The sequence below is a fragment of the Setaria italica genome, chromosome III (genome assembly GCF_000263155.2).
Source record: "Setaria italica strain Yugu1 chromosome III, Setaria_italica_v2.0, whole genome shotgun sequence".
In the NCBI taxonomy this organism is placed as follows: domain Eukaryota; kingdom Viridiplantae; phylum Streptophyta; class Magnoliopsida; order Poales; family Poaceae; genus Setaria; species Setaria italica.
The window spans coordinates 9,146,102-9,163,828 of record NC_028452.1 but is presented as its reverse complement, the minus strand read 5'-3'; the positions used below and the strand labels follow the sequence as shown (position 1 = coordinate 9,163,828).

Sequence of the window (17,727 nt, the reverse complement as noted above, 5' to 3'; positions counted from 1 at the left end):
CTGTTTACCGGCTGCAACTTTGCAAGGAGAATTTGGAAAGAGATGAGTGCATGGACATGGTGCGAAAACATTGACCCGAGTCGTTGGGATCTACATGACTCGCTACACAATTGGTGGACAGCTCTAGCGGGTGCACAGGTGATCGGCCGAAAAGGGTTACGAAGCCTAATTATCCTTGTGTTGCGGGAGATTTGTACAGAGCGAAATGCGCGGATTTTTCAACGTCAGGAACAAACACACAGTCGCATAGTTGCCAAGATAAAAAGATCAAGCGGCTACATGGATCGCGGCAGGAGCTAAATATTTAGAGTCCTTCATTTATGCTGGCTGGCGTCATTAATTACCCCTAGTGGGGCCTCTTTTTTCGCTTTTTCCCGACTGTTAGTCGGGATGTATAGAACTTTCCTTTGTTTGTGCCCGTGGTGGTTGGGGACAGGGAGCTCGAGTGGCGCGCTTTTTCTTCTTCAGTTCAACATCCTCCTCCTCGCTCTTCCGGTGTTAAGATCCGAAATTCAAAGCCATCCTATTCCTACTTCCTAGCAGAAGTCTTCCTTGTTTTGGATTATTGTATGTTTGGTTGAATCTTCTCTGCATCTCCCACGAATAATGTATTGTATTTTGCTCCAATGATGTCCGTGTGCAATACTTTGCTCTGAAACGCACCTGGCCTGTGGCCATCAAACTGTCTCTTAAATATTCCGTCCCAAAAAAAAACAGGCTATAAATTCTTTTGACGAATTAGTAAAGAGGTGAAATGACTCTATTGCCTCTATTTATCGAAGTTACTTCCGACAAAAAAGACCTACTGTTGCTTGGTGCACCTACAATAAATTGTTAGACTAATTAATTGTGGCATGCAGATAAGGAACCTAGATGCAGCCTAGCTGAGGCATGGGAGATTGAGAGAGGCCTAGGTTGGGTGCCACGGGATGAGGGATGGAATTGATGTTGATGGCCCCATTAGCTATCGAGAAGCTACGATGACATGTTTTGTGATTTAAAATCCGAGAGTGACACGTTTTTTCGGATGTGGGGATTAAGAGACAATGCATAATTTTGTCAGCAAAATTCAGACCACTGCTGATACTTTCACCCCGGAAGCACCACACAAACCCACCGGCCATCATCACGCAGGCAAAAGGATGCCATGCATTGCGTTCATCCAACCACCGTCTAGCTCTCATCCTCCATCGAAATTTTAACTATTTTTTCACGACGTTCACAATGCATCGGATCAGATCTTCATATTAATCAACCTGATTGCAACCCAACATTTCTTTACACGTACGAACAGAGCTCACTCATTTTTTATGGATTCCGTCCCTTCCTTACCTGAACACTCGGAAGAAAAAAATCTGGCAGGCCGGCCGCCGCGCGCGTCCTACCTACCCGGCTGCAACCGCGAAGCGGCCATGCCGTAACACCCGGCGGGCACCACGAGTCCACGAGGCACGAGCACTCCCCTGTTCTGAACCGCACCAGCGCCCGCGGTGAGCGGGGCCGCCGCCGCTTCGGCCTCCTATCCGCCACGGCGACGATCGAGAGGACAAAATCACCACCTCTCGTCCAGAGCCCTGAAACCGTAGCGCATCATCGTGTCACGAGACAAGCGGCGGAAGAGAGATCACCGGCGTCGCGCACGGTGAATCGAGCCCGGCGGCGCCGTCTCGGAGAGGAAACGAGGAAGAAGAGGATACTGTTAGGGTTTTAGTTCTTGTTCGCCTCCGCCCGACCACCCACACGGCGAGTATATACGTTTAATGAGACAAGCCCAGTACACAGCCAGCGACTCGCAGTCGCAGGCCGCTTAAGGCTCGAATGCAGTGAATTGTAAAGCTGGGCCCATCAGCTGAGCCCATCAGGTTGCTGGTCCTGACACATCGATGCGACCAGCGGCCGCGTGCTGGCGCCGACGGCCGGTAAACGCGCGCGGCACAGCCACCGTCCCTCGTGGCCTGCCAGGGGTCAGCCGCTTGAGAAGCTGACCGGCGATGATGGGCAATGCGGCGACCGGCGAGCAGAAGATGAAGGTCAGCGATGTGTCCGCCGCGCGCGCCCAGCTGCAGCACCGGAGTTGAACTGCCCGCAGGCCACGGCGTCCTTGCCATGTTGGGCTGTGCGGCTGCTGCCAGCGTCGCGACGGCTCGCACTCGGCTTGGAGGCATCGGCGGCCGGCTCCGTGAGCGTTCGCGAAGGTTGTTGCATTGCATGCGCCGTCGGTTGTTCGGTTACTGGCTATCGATCTGCGACGGAACAAAGAACTGAACCGAAAGCACCAAGCAGTCTTGAATTTCAGGGCGCCTCATGTAGTATCATGCGAATACTATTTTAGTTACAGTTGAAATGCGTGGGCTCTGCCTGTATATTTTCCTTTTACAAAGAGGAAAGCCCCGTCTATGGTACAATTGTACAGGATAACTCTTACAAGGCTTGTATTGTATCAACATACGCTAGTAGTTGCTACAACTTCCAAAGAATGCACGGGTTTGCCTAATTGTGTACAATGTTTTCAACGAACAAAAAGATCAAAATTTGGACTTCTATATCTGCAGCCTCTGGCAGTTCAATGTCCCAGTTGTTCGGACGAGCAGCAGCTTCAGGTATTCCGACTATTCTCCTGATGCAAACGGGAAACGTGGCCAGAGCTAAAACATCCTATCAATCAAACATCTTGCAGAAGCGACCTTTCTACCAAGATTGCTTCATTTGGTATATCTTCATCCCTGTAAATGCAGTACCCTATCGGAGTTACACTTCAAAAAATTGCTTGGTATTGGGATTGACAGAATATACAGCTTCAAGTATAGTGAGTTCTAGATGTTACCTATACAACAGGAATCTTCAGAAGAATAAGTGAGCAGAAATACAGGCACACTGAGATGGCGATCCCAGCAACAAAATTTTGGTATAGACGATTGTTATCCCTACTGGGGATAAATGCCCCCTTCAAGACATTTGTGATCTCAAACACACGGTATGACAGCTGCAGTATAGATCGTGAAATGAGGATCCTTTTTTTATGAGTGTTGAATGAAATGGCTTTGAAGTTGGTAAACTTACAAGAAGATAGATCGCAGTTGTAAGCATGAAGTTAAGCATAGGATAATCTGGTATGAAACAAAGAAGCCATTTTGGCTGTCCATTTGGCATGCTAGACCTGCAAAAGAAGCTTGGTTTAGAGTGTGACCCAAAAAAAGCAAAAGACCTGCTATATTAAAGAAAAATCAATTCGACCACTTTTGATTTGTTCTAATCTTAACCTTATATTATATCCAACATGCTATAGGAATATATGTTCCTCCCTCCGTTCTTGAATATATGTTGTTTACGACAAGCAAATTAGTTCAAGCGAACAGAAAGTAATTTGCTTGTGCTAAACGTCATATATTTACGAACAGAGGTAGTACTTGTTACAGCACTAGCGAACAGGAAGTACCTTCAGTAATTAGGGGAAAAAAAGCAATATATCTAGAACACCTCAGACTCAGATCATACCTAAGCCAAATGTGGATCTGAGAAATATAAGTCTCCAGTGTAATCTTGCCAAGCCATCTGTCAAAAATATAGTTTAAATATTTAAAGACGAAGTAAGTTAACCAAACATCTGAATGATGTAGGTAGTAGAAAATTTAATGCTTACGCGAAAAGAGCCAAAGAGGCACTCCTCAACTGCTGGGTGCAATTGCGCAGGCAGATATAAGCACTGTCAGAAACAAAAGTTCTCCGTCAACTGCAATGGAGCAAATTGATGCCACATGCCAGTATGCCACATTGATTAAATAAATGTCAACATTTTCTTATACGTACGTTATAGGGATCCATGACGTGTAGGGATGGTACTTGTTGTATGTAACTTTGTCTAGCTTGTATATATATTCATACCACAGGTAACCAGCCTAGGAGAAGAAACAGAACACCTAGTTAGTACAGAATTTTGAAGTTAACACAGTGGTGTTGAGTTAAAGAAATTCAACCTAGTTGGCACAACAACAAATGTAAGAGAGAGTGGAACTTACCATCACTGAAAGAGTCACGATGGTTCCCTTGATTGATAATCTAACCTTAGTCTCAGATTCTTCCAGCTTCTCCATCCATCTTTCAACCTGTGTAGGATAAAAGGTTCTATGTTACATTAACATGAGCTCAACAAAAGAAATGAATGCTTAAGGAATAGAGAGATTGAGGAAGAAATGTATTGACACAACCTATAACATCTAAGATGCAGCATGAGAGGGAGAGCAGGGTAACATAGATCCATATCTGAAATACTTACATTAGGGTGGAAGTAAGCATAAATCATTCCAATAATCCATATATATCGATCAAGGCCAGATCGGAAATGCCACTCATGTAGAAGGGGTAGGTGTGCCTTAGCAGGTGATGGATCTTTATAGCCTGGACAAAAAAAGATACATAAATATTTATGGTTGGCCCTGAACTCCTGAAACATGACTGAGAAGGACAATGCCATACAAAATTATAACAATAGCTTACCTAGTAGGAATGTAAAGGGGGCCCACAATAGTTCAAATACCCCAGGAATTTCCCATATCAAAATTACAGACAAGAAGCAGCAAGCAATCTTAATAGCCATGACTGATGGTATCTCGTTGTATTTGTTAAACAGACCAAGTGCTCCGTAAACCATAAGAGTAAATAGTGTGTGCATTGGACAGATATAGTAGAGCATGAGATCATTGTCAAGGACAATGCAACAGAATGCCACAAAGAAATTTAGCCTCCACATCATCTGCACGAAAAGTATAGTTATTGGTCCACTATTTAAAAAGGGTGATAACAAGGGGGGGAAAGGAGACTTAAACTCATTAGAAGTTCAGAACATAGCGGAAACTAAGATTGAGGTAGCTTAGGTACCTGAGCAAATCTTGCAATACTAAAATCTTTCTTGATATAGTAATATGAGAAGTTCCCAAATCCAGTCATCCAGACATAGCAAGCAATGAACACACGAATTGCATTGTATATTTCTGAGGCAGCAAAATAGTGGTACATCAGGAATAAGACCTGGAAACACAGAATCAACAATCAGTACACTCTTGCAGCCGGAGTGAATTAATACAATACCTGTGAGACAAGCCAAAAAAAGAATGCAAAAACACTACTGGAGTAATTATATTTCAGTGGCATTTAGTAGTTGTAACAAACAAGTGCGAGGAAAGTTATTGCACTAGTTATCACAATAAAAGTGCTCCAGCGATATGAAAACTTCCAAGAGAAATCTGTATGCATAACATCAGTTGTGACTGGAGAACAACAGAAGGAACATCCCAACAATGAATACACTATCTATGTAGCACAAGATGCAGAATCACTAATAAAGGAAAACCAGAAGACACAACATACATGTCGTACAAAATATCAATGTCTAACAAGTGCATTTACGTGTAAGCATACTTGTGATCTTTCAAATCTCTAATGATATAGATACCTAAACATTACATTGTCAAGAAAAGTAGAGAAGTGAGGTAATATCACTAACCTGCATCCACCCTTTCCATTCCTCAGTTTGGTGCCGATTAAGATAGAGTATGGACTTTCCGGTAAATGCTGATTTTTCATGGTGCTTCTTAAGTGAGGTAAGCGCTGATGCTATGATAAGAAGAATGTACAGAAACAGGAACAGATCACGGTTGTAGCTCTGTCAAAGACAAAAAAAAAAGGATTACAATGCAAGTAAAAGACATGAAGAACATGTAAGAAACAGGTCATAGTATATTATTAAACTAGAAGTGACTAGGGGCAATCTTCAGCGAATCAGCGATCAGAAACATTCTATAATCAAAATGTAGTAAATCAATAGCTGCTGCAGTTTACATGTACCACTTACTACAGTGTTGTGTGTCAAATAGTAACTAGCAGGAGTAACATTATTACCTTCTTGCTTTCTGGAAATATGTTTGTCCGGTCGCAAATATAAAAATAAACCAGAACAATGCCAAACTCAGCCCTGCAAAACAGGGCAGAAAAGTATCAGCAAATGATCACATATTCACATAGCCAGAAGGCTGCCATTATTACTAAATGATCTTACATGGCTCTCAGTACAGCACGGTGTTCAAGCAGAAAAGATTCGTCCATTGTTATAAACCTACAGCTCAAAATCACAGAGACATCAATAATCCACAAACTGTATGTGCTATAACCCTAATGGCTTGAGTTAGCTCTTCAAACAGTACCGAATCAAATTGGCTTTGGTAGACAAGTTCCGGAACTTTGTGGATGGTGATTTCAACTGGCCTCCTTCAAGTAATACCGTCTTGTCTTCCTCCTTGATGGTTCCATTATCCAAATTTGCATCTGAATGACTGCATATGACAAAATAGTAAATAACAGGACTACAGGAGAACATTAAAACACTGGTCTTCAATTTTTCCATGATTTTACTAATTTGGAATAGCAGTATGCAGTTGACCTTGAACATTTACTTATTAAGATATTTTGCATAAAGAGATATACCAATTCAGATCAATGGAACTAACGCTAATTAAAACCAGAGTTTCTGGAAAGAAATCTTACACTTTCCCATGCGATGAAGACTTCCTGTATTCGAGGATTTCGGAGTAGATCCATGCGATGAGGACAGGGAATAGACCTAGCAAAAATGACACCTGAGAGAAAGCAAAACATTGAGTGCCATAAGTCCATGATACCATCCCGAATAAACATAGCTACCAGTTAGTTCTTAAAAGAAAGCATCAATGCCTATATCCTAGCGTAATGGATTTGATATGATGACAAATCTGTCCTAGTGGTTTTCAGCAGAGAAATTACTTCCCCCTTGCTTTTCGATATCACAGCTCAACTCCACATATATAGTGATTCAAACATTAGTAAAAGTTCCTTCCATGGTCAAGCTGAAACGCCAACCATTATGACTAACAATAAAAATATTAGAAGGAGCATAAGATGAAAATCAAGTTTCTTCGTTGGACCCATTCAAAACCACAACCACAGAACACGAATTATGCTTCGTGCAAGTCATAATCAGCAGACAACTTCAATGCTACGAAACCTCCAAGTAGCAGAAGTCCACCCACCAAACTTGTTAGGTACGGGGACTCATGTGCCGGAGCACGGTTTAGTTAGTGGGCACTAAATTATCCCTGGAAGGCTGGAAATGGAACCTTGGAGCTACCTTAAACCATGGCATTAAAACTGCAACTACTCCACACACAGGAGCCCGCTGCTGCTTGTACTTCAGAACCGCCCCCATGTACACGAACTGGGAAATTTCGAACAATCTCGCCAAATTCGGTCGTGCTGGAACTCAAATTCAAATTGCACTCGCACACGGCGCAGCTACTCCCGAGAGCAAAGCAAACCAACGAACTAAGCTCGGCTAGATCTCAGTAACTACTGACGTTAACGAAGCGAAAGCAAAACAGCAGGCGGCGAGCAGAGAATTTAGCGCGCGCGCGCACCTGTCCGGGCGTGACGGGGCCGAAGACCTCCATTCCGTGCGCCCGAGATCCCGCTCCTCCCCCCGACTCGGCTTGCGACCGATCACCCCCAGATCCAGAGGACAGCAGCAGCCTCACCGACCGAGCCCACCGCCGGGAATCAGATCATGGCGCGCGGAGCAGACGCGCAGCAGGGGGGCGGGGCGGGTGGGGGAGAGCGATGGGGATAGGATTTATATACGCGCGCGTGCAATGGCGCGCGGGTTGGCGCTGCTGCCGCGCTGGGCGCTCGGGGTGGGGGGGAAGAGGAGATCTGAAGCAACCGCCGGGGCGAGGCGGGGCGGGCGAGACGGTGGCTGGTCGCGGTCGGGGGCGGGCGGGGAGGACGTGGGAAATGATGGGGGGAAAGCCGGAAAAGGGCGCAGCGCTTTGTTGGATGTTGGTTGGTTGGGTTGACGGGATCGTGGTGGTTGCGTTTGGTGCCACCCTTCGCTCGCTCGCTTGCTTCCTCATCGTCGCATTTTTTCGGCGAGTTTTTCAGAGTTTTCAGAGACCAGACCGGCAGACGGCAGACCCTGTCGTCGTCGTGCTCGTGTGCTCGAGCTCCCGTTCTTTACGTTTTCGACAGGAACGCGCCCTCCCTTTCCGCGTCTGCTTGGGTGTGTAACGGTAGGCAGGCTCATAGAATGGTCACAAACTGCTTGCTGGTGCACCAACGGGGGTCGAATTCAGGAGCTGCTGGTGCACGATTGATTATTGGTTGGTTAATTTTGAGGGCTGTGGCGTTTGGTGAAGTGGTGGTGTCCAAGGACAAGGGTATTTTATTGCTTGGTGGAAAAGGGGAATGATAGGTTGATGGTGCATGTTGGTCCTTTGGGCTTTATAGAAGAGTAATTCTTTTGATACATGAGAGAGGGCGACATGATTTTCATGGATATTTTCCATAAGTAATCTGTCATTTCCGCACAAAAAGGTTTGGGTGCCTTTCTACTAGGCCTGAGCATTTCACGGATTTGTTAGCTACATGTTGTGAGATCCAACGACAGTGCACCGTTGCCACTTCTTCAAGTGATCGCTAGATCGACGTGTTCCTCTCGCATCTCGATTAAGTGCCATGTCGTTGTGCATTGTTGCCGCTTGACCTCCGGTAATCCGGTTACCAGGGATGGCTCTATGCAATAACCGATCTACTCTACTAGCAGGTTGAGTACAGTGGAATTTTCAAGTCAAGCGGCTCGAATGAGTAGATGCCCTCTTGCTGTTTCCAGTTAGCAGCAGTAAGCGCTAGCAGGTTGCAAGCGACTCTTTAAGTAAGCAGTGGAGGCCTGACTATGTTGGACCAATTCCCAGTATAGCCATCGGAAATTATACAGATCCACCGAAGGGAAAGATTTTTTTCCTCCTCTGTTCTTGAATTTTGACGTCAGGTAATGTCAGCAATCCGTCGAACCGCACCACACCGCAGGTTCATCAGTTCAAAAAGCACTTCCCGCGCAAGTAGGTTTTATCCGCGAATCCACAAATAGGTCATTTCTTGCAGGTTTCGTGCACATACAAGCCCGCTTGCGCCCCCCGCATCCCCAGAAATTAGCAAAGCAAAAGCATCTAGAATAACACTATAATATAACATCAGCAGTTGATCAAACTAGGAAGCAGTACGTTGCTTCGTTTCTCCAACAAAAATGAACTGGACAGAAGATACAGCAAAAGCCATGTTCTAAAACGTGAAATGTTACATCAAAATTGTAGCGAGCAGCTAGAAAAATTGGCCACATTCAACCCAACGCTGCTCATCGTCTCCTTTTCTTTCAGATCAAAGCATCCTTGCAGTTTCCAGGAAGGGTCGATTCCAACAATACGGAAGGGTCAATTGTTTGACAGACCCAACTTCAAGGGATACCTTAAGACCTCTTCTTTTTCGACTCGGACCTGCCACCATCAGTTCCTTTCCTCTTTGATTTGCCCATTTCCTTGTGCTTCTCTTTCTTGTCTGCCTTTGTTTTGTTGGACTTCACGCTGATAATGCCGCTTGCAGACACCTTGGCACTCTTCAGGGCCTCCTCCATTTCATTGTCATTATTATCAATTGCATACTTCTGCAGAATTTTTGGGTCCACAGGGGCTTCATTTGCGGCTCTTCTCTTTTCCTGTGTTTTGCCCGTAAAACATTAGCAGAAGTGTCAATAAGCAGACCGGCCAGGGAAAACCCCACTTCCTGACACTATCACAAGATTGCCTCTATATATAGATAGATCAAAATTGTACACAGTTGTGGCTATACTGGGCTGGAATCAAGTTTCTGCTTAATGACAGCCAGAATCTGGCTCTCCACTGAATTCTTGAAAAAAAGAAACAAGAATCTTGCTCTTCTACCTAATTATAGTATCAATGTGTTTATCATCTAATTAGTGTGCCCTGATGGTTCATGGAATTTAAAGTATTAATTGATGATGGTTTGAACTCTCACCTCTACTTCCTTGGCTGCTTCTGCAAGATCCTCATCCATCGATTTGCTAAGAGGGGGCATTTCAATCTGGGAGTAGCAAAAATAGCATGAAATCAAAGCATGAATTTTTTAAGAAACAAAGGAGGGGAAAAGGCGTTTTCCAGAGTATGACCATACAAATTCCATGCGGTCACAGTAATTCGTACCAGCTAGCATGCCAATAGAGCATGGAATTATTACATGGAATTTTGAAGTTTACACTATGAAACTAAATGTATTTGCTTACCTCCTTCAGTCGAGGTAAGGTTGCTTCAATTTCTTTTCCTGCGATCTTATGAAGGTAACCATATAACTTCTTCATTGTCTTGATGAAGTTAGACAGAACTTGTTCCCTTTCTATCCCCAGTTCTTCCTGTGAGTATAGAAATTAAGATAACAGTTGTGAATAATCTTGATGAGAATGTTAAGTACTCTAGACTTGCTTGCAATTAAACCTGAGCTAACCTTTACAGTGCCTACGTCTTTGTCCTGCAGACCCATACAGAACAAAACAGCAGCTTGGGCACCATGTAATGATACAGGAAGCTTCTCCGAAAAATACTGGTGTGCAAGGATGGGGACAAGATCCAGAATCTGCAATACCAAGGGCATTAAATTGGGATTAGTGTCTTAGATGCATAGTGCAGATATCTTTACACCACTCCAGAAGAATATATTCTGCACATGCATTAAAACTGCATACACTTGATCTTCTGGATTAGATAGTTGCATTTCTGGGTCTTACCAGATGATAATCAACTAAGTTGTTGGAATATGCTTCTAACCGCTTCATGTCATGTGGTGATAGCGTGTCTCCCAACAACTTTGATGCGCTATTGTTACCATATTCTGAAGGTTCATGGTTTGAATAATCAATCTTCGAAGCCAAGACACTAGAAAATAGACCAAACAGAAAATTAGAATACAGCCAAATTCACTGTGCCAACATAGTTTGAAAGTTAATACCTCATCGCAAGTTTAAAATTGAGATGCCGGAAAGAAGTTCCCAAAAGCCGCCTGAATCTTTGTCTGAAATCTGAATATAGCTTTGAAATTTAGTTAGTGCGCCAAAATAAGCCTTAAACAGATTAGGAAGATTAGAACCCACATAAATATTGAATTTGAGGTGAAGCGTACTAACCAGTTTCAGTTAGAAATGCAAACAATATCGAACAGAGCAAGGAAGAATTTCGTACCTTGATAAAACGGATCCAAAAATCCACATTTGTTTGACTCGCTAACTTCGATGTCATCACTATTTAATGGCCTCAGAACCATACAGGTATGCTCACCAGTAACAGCACTCTGAAAAAAGAAATAGCAATAAGCACAAGTCAAGATGAGACAAGAACAGTCGGTCTGCTATGGCAGGTCAGGTTAGATATCATTACTTGAATCTGGCCCACATAGAATGGATAAAAGTTGTGCTTCCGCCAAAAGCGGAAAAGCTCTTGTGTCAGTCCAAAAGATACACCAAGGTAATGGAGCTTCTCAGGACGACGTTCACGAAGATGAACAAGGAGTGGCGGAAGATTTGCCCTAGGTTTTATGTTCTCTTCTAGCAGCGAAGCCTGAAACAACATAGACCAAGTTGAAAGTTGTTATCCCCCTAAAGATAAGCAATGTGCCAATGTCATTAAAAACTCAGTGATAACATATTAATACCAATAATGTTATAATTGGTAGTATAATTAAACAGAAGCATGTATGCAACGCTAAATACTCAATGCATCTATACATCATATAACAAATTCAGCAATCATGTATTCACTAGGCAATATACAACAAATTCAATAGATAATTGAGGTCATTCATCAAGTGCATTGTTTAACTCAAATTTGAGGATGAAATTTGACATAAATATGGACAAATACTGTATGACTGTATATAACCAAATATACCCCAAGCAAAAAAAACATGTCCCAATAGCTATAGCACCTGGTAAACAATCATATACTCCAGACTAAACGATAGACAAAAGAAAACAGGTTTCTTTTTCTACGCAATGCATTAGCTGTAATACTAATGTGTATTAGATATAATTTTCCCGAATTAGGATCATACAGTTTGCAAACATCGAAACTAGATTAGCAAGCATAATAGCAAGTATGTGAAATGTACCTAATTTTTTTGGTAAACTTGTGCTAGTTGCCTAGTTCCAGCTATTTAAAACTTTTTTAATGAAGACATTAAAATGAATAATTGAGTAAATACAGTTGTAAGTTCGAACCTTCTCTGCAGCTTCAGTAATCTTCACTTCAGGCTCTTCAGTTTCCTCATCATCAGCAAATAGTGTCATTTGCCCTTCATAGTACCTTCAATGAAAAAAAGAAATACTGGTCAAATAAAATGGGAACGGCTATAAAAGTTGCATTCTTAGTTCAGTTATCGGCCCTTTTCATAAAATAACAAATAAATGACGATATAAATATATTTCCCAGAAATGCTTCTGCGCAAAAATGTGCATGTGAACAAGTGCGCTATGGTTGGAGAACAAACTACAGGAAATTAGGGAGGATTGTATATCACAACTATGGTTGAAGACTGTAGGGGTTGTGTTTGTTTTAGAACCAGAAGCAGGTCACCAATAATGCCTATATGCCGTACAGATGCAAACTAAATCAGTGTCAAGAAGAGTATATTTTAGAATCATGATAAAGCACCAATAATCATATATGCCATACAGATGCAAATTAAATCGCTGTAAAGAAGAATACCTTGTTAGAAGGTCCACGGCAGCTGAACCATACCCAAGCTGCATTAGGCGACGAACATTTAGGATATATAGAATGATGTTAACGTACGCAAACCAAGTCAAATATGGGTAAAAGAATGTACCCTCAAGGCACTAGGATGGACAGCAATTCGCACTATCCGAGCTCCTGAGAGACTAGGAAATACATTGTCTTGGAACTGTTCACAAAATTTCCAAGGTATTTGATCACCAGAAGGTGCACGACCCTCGCTCAAGCTTTTCATAGCCGACTTTCGAGATATTTGTCCTTCCAAACAAACCTGAAAATACAAATTACAATCATACATATCTAATATTTGAGAATTACAAGGCGAATCTAGTATGAAATAACCTTAAAGTAGACCACTAAGCAGTCTCAAGAACAAGATCAAGCTGGAATGGTGTAGATCCAGGTGGAATATGAAAACTGTAAGTGGCTTTCGTGATTGATTAGATTCTTAGATTGAATCCAACAGCTTAGAATGCTAGTTCTCATTACCAATTTTAAGACTAGCAATCATTTGACAAGTTCCCATGTACACAATGGGCTTAAATAATTACCAGCAAACAAAGGACTAAATAGATCAAGCACAAGATAGCAGAGACAACATTCCACAACTAGATACCCCAATACGGATATGGATTTGCAATACAGCAAACACGCCACCTTTTTTCCCAAAAAAACACACTGATAAAGGGAAATGAACATTGCTTGAAAGGTTCTAGGACTAGGTTGATATGTGCAGAAATTTGAGTCCACAGGAAATTAACTCAAAGAAAAGTCAATTAGGTCAATAAAGTAGGTGTATTTCGACCTGGAGGATTTGGGGGTAAATGTATAAAAAAAACCTAAATATTGCTGCATTTGGTGTCTGGACAAATACATTATGTATTTATGTAAAATTGTTTCATGTGATCCAGTGCTGTGCAATCGAAGTACCAAAGATACCAATGAGAAGAAGAATCAGGAGCAAATTTCAAAATAGGCTCCTACAAAATTAACTCAAGTATGTGTATTGGCACCTGGATTACACACAGAATATCTGGGAGCTGGTTTTTGGACTCATCAACAGGGCCTGCCAAACAAAGAACAAATATAAGTACTGCATAATAATATTACCATACCGAAAAGGTAATTAGTTCAGGAGGGTCATTCCATACCAAGCAATACAAACAAATGATGGGCCGGTGCATCCGCCATTAATTGCAAGTCATTAGGTGAATTTTTGTAGTGGGAAGCAACATAAAGTGCCATCATCCGCTGAAAATATCAAGGAGACCACTATCCATTTAGGAAGATGAAACGCATTCCCCTTCAGTTTATATATAATTTCTTTTAAGTATCAGCAAGCTAATTTCTCAAATATATGAAGGGAGAGAGCAAACCGAAGCATAATTGATCTGTACCTGTAAAAATATCTCACTCTCCTTGTGGTATGAGAAAAGTGTGTCCCGGTTGACATAATACAGATCACATTCTTTTGGGTGAGGTAGCCTAAGAAGGAACCAGAATTCTTTGTTAGGCATGCTACAAACTTGACACGGTAAAAAGAGGGGGTATTTGGATGATGCTCACCTACTGATATTCGGAATGGAGTTTGCAAGGTCCAAACAAAGTAAGTCATTAAGCCATGTCTCAATAGGGTCACCAGAGGCATATCTAATTGACTCGTTCAATTCAATTTTCTTAAACACCCTACCTACAGGATAAAATAAAGCAGACAATAAATGCAAAACAACAAGAAACATGGAAGTTTCTTCCAAAATTAGTCCATTAAAACTGAAAACTTAAACAACTCTTACTGGAATTAGATCCATTAGATTGCGCAGATGGTTGGCTTTGGGATTCTAATTGCTGGAGAAGCTTCAAAGACAATGATCGCCCTGTTCCTTCATACCTTCAACACAAAACAATCCTCATCGATTACCCCCGACCCCTGTGACTTATGGTACCACATTATTAGTAACTGAAAACAAACATACCCATTGACAGTGGAAGACAGGAAAACAAGGTATGGACCAAGCATGGACTTAACAATTGGCAATGGAATGGCAGCAGCTTCATCAATAACAAGGAGTTCAACTTGAGAAAGCTTTCCATGATCATGTGGTTTCAGATACTGCAAACATTAGCAACTCTAAGAACAAGGTACATTGATATTAAGCAAAGTGAGTTCCAAAATGGGTATCTTCATAAATACATATTCAAGTGGATAGGGAAAATATAAACTTCAAGGATGATACATATTTCCCTTGGAATGAAATGAAACCCAAAACAATGCAGTGATAGGATACATGTTTCTTCCTCCACAGTGATAAATTGTTCAAGTTGACATATAAGATGATACAAGCATTTTTTACATTATTAATTGCCAAATGAATAAAGCAGATAGTATAGGAAAACCATAATCTCCAACAGGCAGCAGGTAACCAAAGATTAAATTGCTACAGTAAAAACATCAATTGATTTCTGTTCTACACCCACCCACCAGAGTGTATGTTCACACCTAACCATCCAATAAACTGCATAGGCTTATGTTGATTGTTCTTTGCCTTTCTCCAACAATTAATAATGGAAACACCTCTAGTACCCATTATTATCGTCATCTCACTAATTAAAAATGTGCATTTCTCTTGCTCAGTTACTATTGCTAGCGTCTTGAGAAGTAATTGGTTTTTGCACTCTCTGAGGAAATGAGACTAAGTAAGATATTGAAGACCTCCGAAATGGAATACAACTCCTAAAGTTTCACAGGAAGCCTAAGACTCTTTTGTATACATATGCTGAAGTCACCCTCCAACTCTCGAAGTGAGCTTCTGCCAGAAGCGTCATCCTGGATGCTCCAAATAGGACTAAAACTGAAATGGTAGGGTTGGCAGCAAGTTACCTGGATTGTCTGACGATGTTGTTTATATACATTTATTTGAATCGTTGCTTTCTTGAGTTCCGGATCTGCACTCTTCACCACGTCATAGTGCAAATGCTCCTGAAAAAGGAAAAATCAAGAATTATGAACACACAGTTACACTTTAACAACAAAACCAGATAATAGAAAAGCACCTTGTACTCCAATGCATTTATTCCCTTGCACACAAAGTCAAACAGAGTCTTCAAGTTCTCTGGACTTGGAGCGGTGACAAATATATTTGAGTACCTAAGAAGTCAAATGGTTAGCACTAATAAGATTAGCACTTTCAACTAAATAATGGATTTCAACAGGTTCAGCTTTACCCAGCTGCTATAGCTCCTGCAATGGCAAGACCAAGGGCTGCTGATTTACCACGTCCACGAGCAGCAAGCAAGGCAACCGTATTCCTCAGGTTTTTATCCAAAACAGAGTCAAGGAAGTTGATGACAGCATTACCCTGTAAGTGACTTTAAGTTTCAACATATGACACGAGAAAATTATTTTTTGGTGAGAATATTGACAACATTAGCATCAAATTGCACCTGATCCAATGTGCAGCACTTGCCAATCAAAGGACCAACAGGGAAGTCTTCGCGAAGTTGATCCTTGAGGTCTTTTAACTGCCTCTCCCGTTTTGACAATCCCTCAGAATCCTAGTCACATGGTAAAATATGTACATTACAAAGGAATCAAATGATCTGAATTACAGAAACAAAATCTCGAAGATTCAGAAAAATTTGGAAACCTCAGCAGATGCATGCACAGGAGACCAGAGAAAAGGTCTTATTAGAATGACAATTTAAACAACAAAATGCTTCACATACTAATAAAGGAAATGGAATTAAGCACACATACCTCATTGTTTGTAACTGGTTGTATGAATTTCATGTGAGATGATATCGGCAAAATGTTAAGTTCATCATCCATCACAACACATGCTTTGCATGATGCTATGGACAGCAAGAACCTCTCATTGAACCTCGCGGCTGGTTGAGTATGAGACTCTGTTCGAAACCTTTCATGGACATCCTGTTGGCACAGGAAGAGCCCAACTCAAAAGTCTAATTCAGCACAAATGGGACAGGGAGTATAGAAGTTCTACAAGGACATCATCATAACCAAAAAAATAAAACACTATCCAGTTCATTTTAATTGAAAATTTATGGGTGAGAGAAATTGAAAATGTAGAGGAGAAATGAAGCTCACCATGACCATTGTATAAAGGCTGGTAAGCGAGGACAATGAACGGAGCAGCAGAATGATCAAACCACCACCCTCAACTGTCTCAATGGTCCGTGCGAGAAGGTTGGGCGTCAGCGCCTCGAAGTCCTAAAGCAGCAGCAACAAAAGAAGATTCAGCAACAAGCAAGCCAGGACGACAATCCCAATTGCAAGTAAACGCTTCAGCTTGAGGCGAGACCTGCAGTATGCACATGCCAAACGTGTTGCCAAGGACCCTCTCAGAGTCCCTGTAGAGGCAGTATGTGATGTCCGAGGTCTCCAGAAAGAGGGAGAACGGGTCGGCCTTCTCGGGGTCCATGAGCCCCCTCTGCATGAGCTTCTTGATCTGCTTGGCGCGCTTCTTCTTGTGGCTACGGCACAAGATGAAATCCGGGACAAGTAAGTAATACAGAACCGACCAATTCACCAGCCGAAACAGCAAGCAAGCGTGCGGCGGCGTCGGAGGAAGCAGCAGGTGCAAGGGCATTACCTGCTGATCTCGAGCTTGTCGCGGTAGCACCACAGGACGGAGGGCCGCGACTTCACGCGGGACTTGGAGAGCATGTAGTTGAGGTTGACAATCTGGTCGCGCGACTTGTCGCCGACGATGACGAACATGGAGCGCTGCCGCTGCCGCACGCCGTTCTCGATCAGCGTGCGGATGCGCTCGTCCACCTTCTTCCTCATCGTGCCGCCGCTTCTATCCGACTGCGCCGGCGGCGGCTGCTTCCCGGGGTCGGGTTGGTGTGGCAGTGGGGGTTTTAGCTAGGGTTTTGCTTCGCGGACGCCGGCGTGGATCGGTGAAAGCGGCGGGGGCGGGAGGATGGAGAAGGGGATGGTAGAGTGGACGGACGGCGGGATGGGGGCTGCTGCTTCGACGGTTAAGATTGCCTAGTTCCAATATAGAGATCATTGTACTGGGCTGTTGATTGGGCCAACGTGAAGCCCAAGCAGGCC

At 42.7% G+C, this 17,727-nt stretch overlaps 2 protein-coding genes across 3 annotated transcripts; both read right to left on the bottom strand.

Moving 5' to 3' along the window:
• Positions 1-2,285: 2,285 nt before the first annotated feature.
• On the bottom strand, positions 2,286-7,789 carry LOC101762407 (protein REDUCED WALL ACETYLATION 3). 2 transcript variants are annotated; one of them, XM_012844954.3, is made up of 16 exons: positions 7,443-7,789; positions 6,538-6,629; positions 6,198-6,326; positions 6,053-6,109; positions 5,896-5,968; positions 5,501-5,659; positions 4,876-5,025; positions 4,495-4,750; positions 4,274-4,395; positions 4,017-4,103; positions 3,808-3,896; positions 3,641-3,703; positions 3,496-3,552; positions 3,061-3,157; positions 2,825-2,983; positions 2,286-2,739 (listed from the first exon to the last, which is right to left on the bottom strand). In XM_012844954.3, the coding sequence occupies exons 1-15, from the start codon at positions 7,473-7,475 to the stop codon at positions 2,825-2,827; spliced, it is 1,623 nt and encodes a 540-aa protein (XP_012700408.1). In that variant the 5' UTR covers positions 7,476-7,789; the 3' UTR covers positions 2,286-2,739. The 2 variants fall into 2 exon arrangements, with proteins under 2 accessions (XP_012700408.1, XP_004961102.1); XM_004961045.4 differs by having other exon boundaries at positions 2,286-2,723; positions 7,443-7,788.
• Positions 7,790-9,008: 1,219 nt separating this feature from the next.
• On the bottom strand, positions 9,009-17,457 carry LOC101761452 (RNA cytidine acetyltransferase 1). Its single transcript, XM_004961042.3, has 25 exons — positions 17,261-17,457; positions 16,970-17,141; positions 16,756-16,878; positions 16,405-16,578; positions 16,092-16,202; positions 15,873-16,006; positions 15,702-15,795; positions 15,529-15,627; positions 14,624-14,760; positions 14,444-14,538; positions 14,217-14,340; positions 14,048-14,135; positions 13,802-13,901; positions 13,664-13,716; positions 12,745-12,921; positions 12,624-12,661; positions 12,137-12,221; positions 11,298-11,477; positions 11,103-11,211; positions 10,873-10,942; positions 10,652-10,799; positions 10,372-10,500; positions 10,154-10,279; positions 9,889-9,954; positions 9,009-9,568 (listed from the first exon to the last, which is right to left on the bottom strand). The coding sequence occupies exons 1-25, from the start codon at positions 17,455-17,457 to the stop codon at positions 9,323-9,325; spliced, it is 3,075 nt and encodes a 1,024-aa protein (XP_004961099.1). The 3' UTR covers positions 9,009-9,322.
• Positions 17,458-17,727: the final 270 nt, after the last annotated feature.

Bases quoted from the DNA above. Each gene is read 5' to 3' on its own strand.
- LOC101762407 (XM_012844954.3), bottom strand. From the start codon at position 7,475: ATGGAGGTCTTCGGCCCCGTCACGCCCGGACAG. The intron at 3,704-3,807 runs GTACGTATAAGA...TGTTTCTGACAG, and splicing joins ACGTCATGGATCCCTATAAC to TGCTTATATCTGCCTGCGCA. The intron at 3,158-3,495 runs GTATGATCTGAG...CTTCTTTTGCAG, and splicing joins CAGATCCACATTTGGCTTAG to GTCTAGCATGCCAAATGGAC.
- LOC101761452 (XM_004961042.3), bottom strand. From the start codon at position 17,457: ATGAGGAAGAAGGTGGACGAGCGCATCCGCACGCTGATCGAGAACGGC. The intron at 12,222-12,623 runs GTATTCTTCTTT...TTTTCATTGAAG, and splicing joins GCCGTGGACCTTCTAACAAG to GTACTATGAAGGGCAAATGA. The intron at 11,478-12,136 runs GTTCGAACTTAC...ATGTTGTTTCAG, and splicing joins TTACTGAAGCTGCAGAGAAG to GCTTCGCTGCTAGAAGAGAA.